Source organism: Phoca vitulina, unplaced genomic scaffold, assembly GCF_004348235.1.
Source record: "Phoca vitulina isolate PV1807 unplaced genomic scaffold, GSC_HSeal_1.0 scaffold40, whole genome shotgun sequence".
In the NCBI taxonomy this organism is placed as follows: Eukaryota; Metazoa; Chordata; class Mammalia; order Carnivora; family Phocidae; genus Phoca; species Phoca vitulina.
This window is the reverse complement of record NW_022589743.1, coordinates 5531177-5544582: the sequence shown is the minus strand read 5'-3', so window position 1 is coordinate 5544582 and position 13406 is coordinate 5531177. Positions and strand designations below refer to the sequence as shown.

Sequence of the window (13406 nt, the reverse complement as noted above, 5' to 3'; positions counted from 1 at the left end):
CAGGGAGATTACTGACGCAGGTCCCGGCTGTGTCCCAGCGGGCTGTTGGGAGGAACTTATGTCCCCACCCCTGCAGTCAGTGAAAGTTTGGGGGCCAGCTCCTGCATCTTCTCAGGCCAGTTTGGCCCCCTAGGGATGCTTCCATTCTTTCCCTGAGCAAACCTGAAGCTTTCTCGCTGGATCTCAGAATAAGTCACAGCATTTCTCTCTTTGTCCAACTTAATCAACTCCCAGATGCTCCACAGTGAGTTATCCAAGCTGAGACTTGTCACTCACTTATCCCAAAACACCGACTAAGTGTGGGACATGGGCCTGTCCTATGCTAGGCATGTGCCTAGAAATGAGATGAACAGAGCCCTTGGCTCTAAGGGCACCCAACCTCTGGTGTTCCTCCCCTCCTTCTGATCTTTCTGCCCCCCGCCTTCCCAGCGAAGATCACTGCAGGGTAGGCAGGCACAGAAAATGAGAGGCCCCTCCTCTGGGTCAGCTGAATCCCTAGAGAAGGCACCCTGGCCAAAAACTGAGCCATAGAAGGGTTGGAGTTGTTGGCTAAAATAAGAGAATTGTTTATCTGTGTGTTTTATTTATCTCTGTTCCCTCCTAATCCCCCATCCTTCCCATGACCACAGGGAACTGAGATTTGGCTGTAATTACTGCTCAATCACACACCATTAACTTCCCACTTAAGCTCACTTATACCAAGTACATACTTTATCCTCCCTCCCACGCCGCCAGCACACCAGAGCCCACAATTCATCTGTGTGCACTCTGGAAATTTTTCTATTATTTTTAATCAGTTCAAAAGGTCCAGTCCCAACATTAGTGCTGCCCAGACTCACCGGATACCAGGAGCCCAAGGCACCTAATTAAGGGGCATGGCAGATTCCTTACTAGCTGTAACAATATATTTTTGTCTCTCCTTCCATGTGAATTGGCACAAACAGGCGGCATCAAGCTATGTTTTAAATGGCCAAAGAGGAGGTCAAAGGAGAAGCTAAATTTGACACTAAAGCTTCTGGGGAGCAACAGTGTTTGCTTTGGGACTTTTCTCCATTTGGGGGTGGCTCTGACAAACTCCACTGAGCATTCTCACTCATCACGCTTCCCCCCCTCCCACCAGTGTGTGTCTCACCACAACACATCCAGGAAACCGTGTGGGAAAGGAGAGACAGATGGAGGGAAAATAAACAGTCTGTGCTTTCTCCAAACTAAAAATTACCTGTTGCTTATCTAATAATAATAATCATCTGCTGCAATTTTTCCAACCCTCAGAATAAATCAGATTTAAAATGCTGATGTGTCACAGCATCTGATTAACAGCTGAGGCGTAAATTACAGAGCAGAGCTGAGAGAGGTAGGAGAGAACTGACTGAGATGAACCCTTGTGCCTTGGAAAAGACTGAGTAGAAGGGAGGTTGTTAAGAAACAGTGTACACGGTTATGTGGGAGCACATCACAATCTCCAAATGGTGGTCCTCTGGCTTGAGCCCCTTGAACCTTGCCTTGTTCTCCCAAAGAAGGAATTTGGAGACCTGAGGGCATGGACATAAAATGGGAACTGATCCCTGGACATCTAGTACAATGTTTGGCCCCTAATAGGCACTTGGTAAATATTTATTGGATGTATGGGTGCATGGATAGATGGATGGATGGATGGATGGATGGATGGATGGATGGATGGATGGATTGATGGATGGATGGATGGATGGATGGATGGATGATTGGTTGACACAATGGCATGGCTTATGATATATTTGATTCTTGTAATAAGCAGTTATATAAGGTTCTAAATTATTTCTTAGAGATTTTTTTTTCATCCCCTGATACCACTATTCTGGGTACTTTCTCTCTCACTGTCTTTAGAATAACTGTCCCCTTCCTAAAATGTCACTCCTCTACTTAAAACTCTTTGATGGTTCCTCATCCCTTCAGAATGAAGCTTAAATATCCTCCCATGACATTCAAAGCCTGATATGAGCTAGCCCCTGCCTACCTGTCTTGCCTCACCCTCCATCCTTCCCCCATACCCTCAGTAACAGCTACATGGAAGTACTTGCTGGAGCATAACTAGTTCTCACTCTCTCATGTCCATATGCACAGATCCTCTGGATGCAATTTTTTCCTTACCCTTCTTCCTTCCTACATTCTACGAGCAAAGCACCTTGTAGTTTCCACCCATCCTTCAAGACCCAGCTCACTCAGCTCCCCAGATTCCCCACGTGGGTGGTCTTCCCCTAATATCATCATGCCTGCAACTCTATCATAGCAATCTTCACACTCTATTATAACCATTCATTTACTCACCTGTCTTCTTTCTCTAGACTAGGATTTCTTGAGAGTAGAGTGTGTGCATTTAATGTCTGAATTTCCAGCCACCATGTTGTTTGGCACATGGTAGGCACTCAATGAATATGAATGAATAATTGAATGCAAGGAGGCAGCATTTATTCCGAGATAGCACTGACTAGTCATTAATATTTTCTTTTCTCTCCTAGGTTTCTGATTCATCAAACCCATTTCTTAATCGAATGCTCAACAGAGATACTATCACAAGAATAACATATAAAAGTAAGTTTGGTTCGATTTCCTATACAACAACTATTCTATAAAGGTTAGTCCTGTCTGAAGGCAGCAAGCCAGAACTGATGATCTCAGAGGGCCTCTTTCAGCTTCATGATCCTTTAATTCTCTAGAAAGTCACTCTGGAGAGTCAGGGTTGGCTAAGAAGCAGCTCATTTCAAAAGAATGTCCCCGGGGTGCCTTTGTCATCCACGCCTGTCTAAGGCGATAATGATTATTATGAGGATGGTCATCGTTATCCCATGGATTGGTAATGAGCTGGGGGACTCCACTAGCTGACAAACTCCACCATGTCAGCTGGCCACATTTAGGGCTTCACCAATTATATGATTGAAAAAGCATTCACCAGGTAGTTTGGATCCAACCTCAACATTTCCAGAGCTGGACCAAATCTCCCTCTCTGTGTCGCTGGGTCCCTTTTCAGGCTGAGGCATCTTTCTGCACTGCTATATGTGATCCACTGCTCTAGAGGACTATGTCCATTTCTTTGGGTTTCCAGAGTGTTTTATCCCCAGAATCCTTAAGCAGAAAAGGGAGAGCTGTGCAAAGTTGAAAGGAGAAGAAGGAAAAAGGTGCTACTTCTCCCAAAGAAATCCCAGAAGTTGGGAAAGGCTTAGCTCACGCCAAGAGACGAAAGAAGTAGTACAGGGAAAAAAATATTTTTTAACTAATTAGGAGGGAGCAGGAAAGTGGGATTCAAGTCCCAACTTTGTCCTTAAGTAAGGAGCTTCTTCAATGTTAACTCTGTTTCTTCATCTGTAAAGTGAAGAAATCGAACTTCCAGTTTCTAGGGTCCGTCTGGGTCTGGGATTTTGAATTAAGCAATAGGTAAATAATGATTTCACCAAAGTAAAAAGCAGCACGCCAACATTCTTATACCCACACCCCCTCGGCATGCCCTTCCACCAAGCGAGGAGCTCAACTGTATCTGCTGCTTCTGCTTCCGGTGGCGATGGGGAAAAGAGTGAATGCCTTCAGGTCTCCTCTTGGACTGCTGGAGGGAGAGTATGGAGAACCCTTCCCTCCTTCTTTCCTTCATTCATTCAGAAAACATTTTCTGCACCCCTGCCCATGACAAACACCAGGCGAGGCTCCCCAAACGTAAAAATGGCCTGACCCCAGCCCTCCCCACAAGGTGCTCACTGCCGAGTCACTTCCACATGAAAAGCTTGGGGTGTGGGGTGGTGAATGAACTTGGAGAATCCCAGGGCACCTCGACAGACATCACCTGAAAGAATGAGTTGCCTCCAAACTAGCGCACCCTTCCTCACCAAAGCCCCAGTGCACACTCGGGTTGCTCATCTAAGGAAGACATTTCTGTCTCATGTGCAAATAGCACATTTTATAACTGCCCATAAAATATTATTAGTCTTTTTAACTTTTTTGATTAAAAAAGCATGAAAATTAAATAAAGTGTTTTCAAATCATCTCGAATTTGCAGTGTAGAGACCATGAAAAGCCATGAAATCGCACATTAAGCCCCAACACCCAATCTAACAGATCGCCAGCTGCAGAGTCAATTGTTAGTGGGACTTTCCTCCCCGCCCCACGCCCAGCACGGGTCTGATTCACGTTAAGGGACGTGGCTGCTGCCGATCCACGGGGGTCCATGCTACGGAAGAGTGGCCTTCCTCAGGAACAGGTACCAGTTGTGGTGCAAACAAGGGGCTGGAGAACCAGTGGCACAGGTCTCGTTGGGACCAATGGCAGATGGCCATTTTGCAGCTGAGGGAAATTCCAGCTTCATCTCTTTGGAATGAAGCGTCCCTGCTGACTGCCGCCCCGTCAGCTCCATGGGAACCGAGAAGGACGCGCTTCGGCGATAGCTGAAGTGGGCAGCAGTGTGAAAACCCAAGACCTTCATTCAGCTGTTCGCTCACTCACTCCACAAATATTTATTGAGTAGCTCCTGGGTGCCACGAGCTAGATCAATAGAACACGTTTTCTGTCCACGAGGTCCCCACTCTCTAGGTGGGGAGACAGATCGTAGTGCATTAGAGACATTTATGTAACAAGCACAATGTAAAAAATCTAAAGAGAATTCTTTGGGATCACAGCAGATCTGCTTAGAACACATGGCAGGGTTGCACGAAGCAGGTGCCATTTCAATAAGGACTGAAGAGATGAATAACTATTCGCTGGGGAGAGAGAGATGTGAGGAAAGGAGGAGGGGGGAAGGGGAGGAAGGAGGAAGGCAGGCAGGAAGGTAGGCCAGAAGGAGGGAAAAAGAGAGGGAAGGAGGGAGGACATTCCAAGCACAGAGAGCAGCACCCAAAGCGAGGAGAGCATTACAAGGACTGTGAAGAGCTCAGGGGGAGAAACTCTGCCTTCCTCAGCAGATCATTGCAGTGCCCATAGTATACACAACAAACATGGGTAGGGCCTGAATTAATGGAGGCATGAGTGGCCCCTGCCATAGCAGTGACAGGGACAGAGGGAGGGACAGGAAAGGCGGTTTGGGTCCAGATCTTGAAGGGTCTTGAAGCCTTCCGAGGAGTTTAGGCAGAAGACCTATTTGAAGAAATGCCCTAGAAATGCAAATGGAAGGCAGTGGGAGCAACCCTTCTCCCTCAGTCATGGCCAAGGAAAAAGAAAGGGAATGAAAGCAAGATAAAGAGACCCCACATGGGGAGAGGTAACTGCTTTAGGCCTCCTAATGGCAGGTATTTGTGCTCTTACACTCTGGGCAATAAGGGAGTTATTCCCGGTAGCACCTTTATCACACACCGCAAGGATAATGATGGCCCTACCAGTGGGAATGGCCTCGACCCCACTATGCCCAGGACACTATGGCCGAAAGGGATTGATTTGCTCAGCAGGAGAGCACCAGCACTCTTCCATCTGCTAAACTCCCCGAGGCAGCCAGCCTGCGGAAGATTGGCCTGGTGGCAAGTGGGGGGTGTTCCTAGTGAACAGGAATCATGGGTGGGAAACAAGCCCAGAAGCCTCCCCAGGGAAGACATCACTACCTGCTCGGGGGCATCTATCAGAGTCCCCTGCTTCCATACTTCTGAGTAAGAGTGAAAGAAATTGATCCCTGCCTCCAGGGCCACCCAACCACATTACCCAGGGACACCTGACCTGGACCCCCACCCACTCTGCTGCTACCCAGAATCCCACCCCAGCATAGCTTCAACTTGCCACACTCACTTAAACATGGTACCCACTCTGCCACGTGCTGAGCATGAGGAGTAAGGAAGCAACACTAACTGAGCACTTCCCACATCTCAGGCTTTGTGCTGATAGCTTTATGGGCAGCACCTTCCCTGGTGCTCACCTTCACTAGGCCCCCACCTGGGGAAAGTACCCACCTTCAAAGTGGGTCTGATTGCTATCCCAATTTACATATGAGGAAACCGAGGCCTGAAGAAGGGAAGCAATTTTGGCAAGGACACCTATTTAGTAAGCGGCTGCAAAAGTCAGCAACTTCTGCACAACGAACAAGCATTCAACAGGAAGCACTGATTTCTCCCGTTGCAGCTGTGGGTCTATGGGTCAGTGAGGGCAGCTTGGCTCCACATGGCTGTTGCTTTTCTGGGATTGGGTAGATACCCATGGCAAGCACTTCTCATGGTGGAGGTCAGAAATACGTGATGTTCCTTAAGGCTTAGGCTTGAAACTCACAAACCGTCACTTCCATCCCCTCTTAACTGGCCAAAGCAAGAGACATGCCAAGCCCAATATCAAAATCTACCCATGGAGGTGGGGGCGAGATGGGAGTGAACACTTCCTGACCAATAATCTAGCCTTCCATAGTGAGAGAGCAACGATTCAAACACAGGTCCTCCCGGGAACTTTTCTGTGCCCTTGTCTTCCCATCATGCTTCCTCTCTAGGGATAGAGAAAACCTTAGCTCCGAGGTCTTAAAACTAGTTGTAATGATGATACTTCTGCATTGCATGAAACTGGGCAGCATGTTTTTTTCTTAATTCTAACTTTGGTTCAGTTTCAAGAGCCATCTCCTTGCTTTTTGCATTTGTTTGCAAAATGGAAGAGACAGAAACTAACCATAGAGCTGGTGGGCATGTTGAAAGTTCAGGTTCATCCTATTCCAAGCTCTCTGCAACTCCTGCCTGTGCCTTGGCATGGGACCACTGGTGGAAATCAGCATCATCCAGAAGGACACAGTGGCACTGCCTTTATTACCTGAGAAGGTGTAGACTTTTGTTCCAGATGGGTCAATCGTCCCTATCAGTCTTTCTCTTGGAGGCCACTGTAATGAGAAATCAATCTAAGACTTTGAGCAGAGAGTGACACGATCTGCTGACAAGGATCACTGTGGTTGCATATTTGGAAAGAGACGGTAGAGGGGCAAGGGTCAACGCTGGGAGATAATTGCAACCATCCCAATGATTCAACAATGTCAATCATGATCCCAGGCCAATGTGAAGGGGGTGGTGAGAAATGATGGGGTATATTTTGAAGGAAGAGCCACGAGATTTCTCAATAGATTGGATTTATGATGTGAGAGAAAGAGAGGAGTCAAGGATGACTGTAATGCTTTAGCCCAGGCATCTGGAGGGAAGACATTCCCATCAGCGGAGCTGGGGAAAGCTGTGATGAAGCATATTCGTGGGTGGGGAAGGGAATCAGAAGTTTCGAACGTGGTAAGCTTGAGATGTCTGTTGGGCATCCAAGAAGAGGTGAGGAGTGGGCAGTTGGATATATGAATCTGGATTTCAGGAGAGAGAACTGCAGATATAAATGTGGAAGTCACTGGGATCCAGATGGCGTTTAAACCTGGGTGAAATCATGAGTGAGAATAAATAGAGGAGAGAGGCGGGACATTTCCTCATTTTTGAAAGAGCAGCTCAAATACCCATACTTAGGATTGCAAATCATTTCTAAAGATATCTTTTAAATCCCACCCTGGAAGAGGCTGTTGCATGTCTGTCTCATCAACTAGCTGGAGAGGTGCAGGTGAGTGGGAGCAAGCATGGAAGCATGGGGCAGAATTACCACAATGGCACCTAGTAGGTACACAGTCCCATTTGCTTGAGTTGGTCACAGATTAGAGGACTAGGAGAAAAAGGAATTGTGCAAAATCATTCTATTGAGCCAGTTAAGAAAATCAATGCCAGGGAATCAGTAAAAGAAAACAAGAAGGAGAATCTTGCCAAAAGGACTGGAAATTTTGGAAGCCAGATACCACGGTGGTGAAACCACCACACTTACGGAAAGCAATGTGCTCTAGCAAAGAGAGATGGAATGAAGCAAACCTGGGCTCCTGGCTCTACCACTTCCTTGGCTGTGTGACTTCAGGCAAGTTTTTTAACGACTCTGAAATCATGATTTACTCATCAGTAAAATGAGGATAATTATCCTGATATTGAGAGGGTTGGGGTCAGGATTAAACAAGGCAATCAGTCAGCTGCCTAGACAACGCCTGGTATAAACGAGGTGTATTGTTTTGCGCTTTCCTAAATCATCCAAAGGTACATGGTGGTCAAATCCAGCTTCCTGAAGGGTAGGAGATAGGTCACTATAATGCCAAATAAAAACTGTTTGCGGTGAATACAATACTGGGCACACAGTACGGCTTACTTTAAATAACGCACAGCTCCTGTCTATGAAGCCATGCAGTGGATAGTAATGGCCTAGTGAGGTTCTACTTTCCTTGTAAGCTTAGATTTCATATGTCTGAGAAAATCTTATAAAACACTCTCACGAACCCAGACCGACAATGGAAAAGACCAGCCAGAATTAATTTCAGGCTGAATTTAGAAAGTCTTCTAAAGACAATCCATTTTATTAAAGTTAAATTCCCCTTCAGTAGACTGAGGGTCAAGACTGAAATCATGACATTGAAAAATGGATTTTCTGAATGGATTTCTGGAGGAGATATCAGTAACTTACGAAGTATTTTAATTTTTTGATGTGGTATATTGCAAGAATGCCAATATCCCTCCATTTTCCTTGTGTTAATTAGCAGCTACAGAGCTCCAGTTGCATGGAAGGTAACATTCTTATCATTTTAGTATCCACCTGATTTCATCGAGCTGGCGTTATTTTTTTAAAAAAAGATTTTATGATATTTTCAAGGGTGAAACCAGTAATGGAGTGCAAAGAGCCTTCTTAAATGGGGAACAGGGAGTACTTATTAGAACATTACATATAAATGAAGGCTTTCTTCCGCTGTCCTAGGACAGTGTATCATTTCGGTGGCTTCATTCTCTTTCAATTTCACATACTCCGTTCATTTCATAGATTGTAAATACAGTGGTGAACTTCAGCCCAATAAGGATCCAAAAGATCCCAGATTTCAAATTTAAAAAGATCCTGCTATTGTCTTAATATATTCCCTCCAAGGAAATAAAAAAAGACATACAACCGAAGGCACTCAGAGGAGAGATTTTAAGCGTGTTTTTGACACACAGTATGATCCCCTTAAAACTTTTTTTTTTTTTCTGTCTTGCCTCTTTATAACTTTGCTTTGGGCCCCTGCCCTGACCCCGGCTAAAAGACGAATGCATCGGCAAGGACAGAGCAACTTGTGACTGCCTTATACCTCTCAGGTCCTTGGGAAGTGTTCTGGGCACCTGCTCCTCAGAGGGAGGCAGTGTTCGGCGTAACAAAGTATCACCGGGGAGTTGAAGCATATTGCTTCTGGTGCCTTTCTCTATGCTTAATTGAACTTGTACTTTCATTTCAAGAATGGCTTTGGAAATGTTTTCACAGAATGAGAAATGCAGCAACCACTTGCCATGTTGCAATCTAAGTAGTAACTCCAGGAAGCGAGGGACAGGAAAGGAGGGGTTCCCTCCACGAATCCAATTCTCGGGTGTCCTCTTTTTCACCGATTGTTTGTATACAACAAAAAAATCATCTTACTTTATTCTTTGGTAATTGCCTTTCTTCAATTCACTCGGATTTGCCTCAGATTACAAGAGGAAATGTCATTCCGTATGAGAAAATTGCCAAATAATTCCTTATTGATCAGAAGCCAGCCCGGTATCGATCTCTGGAGCCGCCGTGTCTTTTGCTCATTGGTACCGCTCTCTCTGGACAGGAACTTCATAAGCAGGGAGCCAGGCGATGTTAAATCTCTCAGTGGTTCACATAAGTAAACACGACACATTTAACAGAGGCTGCCATTGAAGCTCAGACCAAGGGAAAAATTCCCCCACTATGCAGTCCTAGGCATGTCGTCATAGGATGTTTTTCTTACTAAAAAAAGGAAGAAGAGGGGCGCCTGGGTGGCTCAGTCAGTTAAGCATCTGCCTTCAGCTCAGGTCATGTTATCGGGGTCCTGGGATTGAGCCCAGGGTCGGGCTCCCTGCTCAGTGGGGAGTCTGCTTCTCCCTCTCCCTCTACGCCTCCCCCCTGCTTGTTCTCTCTCTCTCTCCTTCTCTCTCTCTCTCTCTCTGTGTGTGTCAAATAAACAAATAAAATCTTTAAAAAAAAGAAGAAAAAATCAGCATGAGAGTTGTATCCATCACGGAGAACTCAGTATAAGATAAATCACAGATTCAGCAAGAGCATGTCATAAAATTAAAAGCACATCTGTCAACTTCTCCAGTCCTTTGAAAGAATAAAATCGGGTACCAGTTGCACCTAACTGTTCTATCCCTAGTGATTCTCCCAGGGGTCTTCCCGGACTATAGAGATGTAGTCAGCACATAAAGAATTACAGAAGTTGGACCGACCGAGGATAAATATGTCTACAGAAGCTTGTTTATGTTGAAGGATGTTTGGGGGTCCATGGACTTTTTTCACCTGAAGATGACTTGAGCAATTATCCACAATAGTCTGGTGCCCACAGTAAGAGGTTATGGGACTTAGCCGCGAAGGAAGAGGAAAGTTCCTGACAAAGCCACAACTGGAACTTAGACTCGGATTAAGATTCATGCTTGAAGTCCAGGGCTTTGCCCCCTCTAAGCTACATTCTCATATGACAGTTGGATAGTTAGAAGATAGGTGGATGGAAAGATGATAAGAAAAGATAAGGCAGAAAAATGGAGAAAATAATTAGAAAGAAAGAAAACCTCTCTTTAAACATGAAAATTTATTTGAACTTCTTCCTTTCAATAAATAGCCTTAAACCAAACGGACCACCCCCACTGGCCTCTGAGCTTCCCCTCAAATCTGTATCTCTCTATCCACAAACAACTCTGACCTCTAGATCTTTACCATCCTTACTGGTGAATACATCGATCCATGAGAGTTTGGTGAGCAGAACCCACCCACCTAACACATTCGTTCTTAGGCTCCTTTCTGTCTCAGGGCCCAGAGGATAACGGTGACACGCACACACTGACGGTTTTCCGCTGGTGGCTGCATAGACAGTGGAAGTGGGTCATACTTCATTCCTGACCTGGTCAGCCATGGAACCCAACCCCAGTGTTCTTTGACCCCAGGGCTGGAAACTGCGGGGTTTGCCCATATTCTTTTCTTGGCTTCCGTGGCCTTTATCCCACCAAATACACCAAGCAAGTCTCCATGGGTAGAATAGAAGATGTAAAAAGGTGGCCTGTGGTTCTCAAATTCCAATCCCTAAAAGCTGGAACACTGACTTAATGGCAGCCCGAGGCAGAGTGGGGGGAATCGTGAAGACAAACATTACACCAATTTCAGCAATGTAAATACAGCAGTGTAAGTGTTTGGTGTAGGAACATGGTGATGCCAGACAGAGGCACCAGTCTCACTCCCGCCCTGATATCTTGCGGGGGGGGGGGGGGCCCAATTTGGGGGGGGGGGTGGGGAGGAGGTATTTTAAGCAAGGGGGAGGGACTGGAGCCTCAGAGATCTTTCCCCATCACCTGACAAATGATGTTGCCTCTTCTTCCTTTAGTTTCTTTTTTTTTTTTTTTTAAGATTTTATTTATTTATTTGACAGGGAGAGAGATAGCAAGAGCAGGAACACAAGCAGGGGGAGTGGGAGAGGGAGAAGCAGGCTTCCTGCCGAGCAGGGAGCCCGATGTGGGGCTCGATCCCAGGACCCTGGGATCATGACCTGAGCCGAAAGCAGATGCTTAACGACTGAGCTACCCAGGCTCCCCGTTCTTCCTTTAGTTTCTGCCCAACACCATCACCAGGTGGAGCTGCTGGGCAGAAACTGTCTTACTGATCATCCAATCAGTGTTCCTTGAACACCCAGTACATGGTGGGCCCCAGGCAGAGGCCTGGAGATTCAGAGATCAAAGACAGAAGCCCTTCTCCCAAAAGCTCGCAGGGTGGCGGGGACATTTAAATAGTAAGTTATTATTGGCAAGCTGATTCAACAAATATGGTGAGAAAGGAAGGCACTAACCCAACTGGAGCGAGCCAGGAGACCTCAGGGAGGTCAAGCAGAGCCTACCCCAGGGAAGAGGTCATCCTGGGCAAGTGCCGTAGGCTGGGCCCTCTGCCAAGTACAGATCTTCCTCGACTTCCCGTGGGGTTCCGTTTGATAAACCCATCATAAGTTGAAAATATCCTAGGTGAGGGGCGCCTGGGTGGCTCAGTCGTTAAGCGTCTGCCTACGGCTCAGGTCATGATCCCAGGATCCTGGGATCAAGCCCCGCATCGGGCTCGCTGCTCAGCGGGAGGCCTGCTTCTCTCTCTCCCACTCACCCTGCTTGTTGTGTTCCCTCTCTCGTTGTGTCTCTCTCTGTCAAATAAATAAATAAAATCTTTTAAAAAAAAAAGAAAATATCCTAGGTGAAAAATGCACTTAATACACCTCACCTACTGAGCATCATAGCTCAGCCTGGCTGACCTTACACGTGTTCAGAGCACTTACATTAGCCTACAGTTAGGCAAAATCATCTAACACACAGCCTATTTTATAATGATGCGTTGATTATCTCATGTAATTTATTGAATACTGCGCTGAAAGTGAGAAACGGAATGTAGATGGTTGTGCGTGGGTACAGAATGGCTGGAGGTTGCGGGCTGTTGACCCCTCACGACCCAGGGGCTGACAGGGAGCCTCGGCTCGTTGCCTGGCCTCACGGAAGAAGATCCTACCACCTATCGCTGGCCTGGGAAAAGATCCAAATTCGCAACTTAGAGTATGATTTCTACTGAATGACTGTTGCTTTCACACCAATATAAAGTTGAAAAATCGTAAATTGAATTATCCTGAGTTGGGGACCATCTGTACTTGAAAAGTGGGATCTTATTTGTTCTTTGAACAACTCAGAGGCAAGTACTCTGTCTCAGTTATAAGTTGGGCTGCTTTCACAAACTACGTTGGTGGATGGCTTACAAGCTACAGAAGCTTACTTCTGACAGTTCCGGAGGCTGAAGTTCTGAGATCAGGATGGCAGTATGGCTGGGTTCTGGCGAGGGCCCTCTCCTGGGTTATGGAAATCTTGTTGAATCTTCACAAGGATGAAGGGGTGAGAGCACTCTCTGGGGTCCCTTTTATAAGGATGCTAATCCCGTTCATGAGGGCTCCATCCTCGTGATCTAATTATCTCCCCAAAGCCCTGCCTCCTAATACCGTCACATCAGGGGTTAAGACTTCAACATATGAATTTGGGGGGGACACATACATTCAGTCCTATGGCTACCCCAACCATCTGCATACTACAGATGTGGAAACTGAGGCTCACGCCATTACGTGCACATCCAAGGTCACACGGAAGGTGAGCAGCAGTGTCAGCATTCGAACTCAGGTCTGAGTCCAGTGCTCACACTCTTCACACTGGGTCTTTCCAAGTTCTGGAGCGTGAGGAAACAAAAAAGGCAAAAAGGTGGAGCACCTGGCTGGCTCAGTCAGTGGAGCACGTAACTCTTGATCTCAGGGTTGTGAGTTTGAGCCCCACATTGGGTGTAGAGGTTACTTACAAATAAAAGAAGAAGAAGAAGAAGAAGAAGAAGAAGAAGAAGAAGAAGAAGAA

General features: G+C 46.3%; 1 protein-coding gene across 2 annotated transcripts in view; it reads left to right on the top strand.

Moving 5' to 3' along the window:
• Positions 1–13406, top strand: part of CA10 (carbonic anhydrase 10) — a 497444-nt gene that overhangs the window by 474204 nt on the left and 9834 nt on the right. For both annotated transcript variants that reach the window (XM_032428451.1, XM_032428452.1), the window contains one exon: positions 2496–2568. In XM_032428451.1, coding sequence (XP_032284342.1) covers positions 2496–2568 — 73 coding nt within the window. The remainder of the gene's footprint in view (positions 1–2495; positions 2569–13406) is intronic.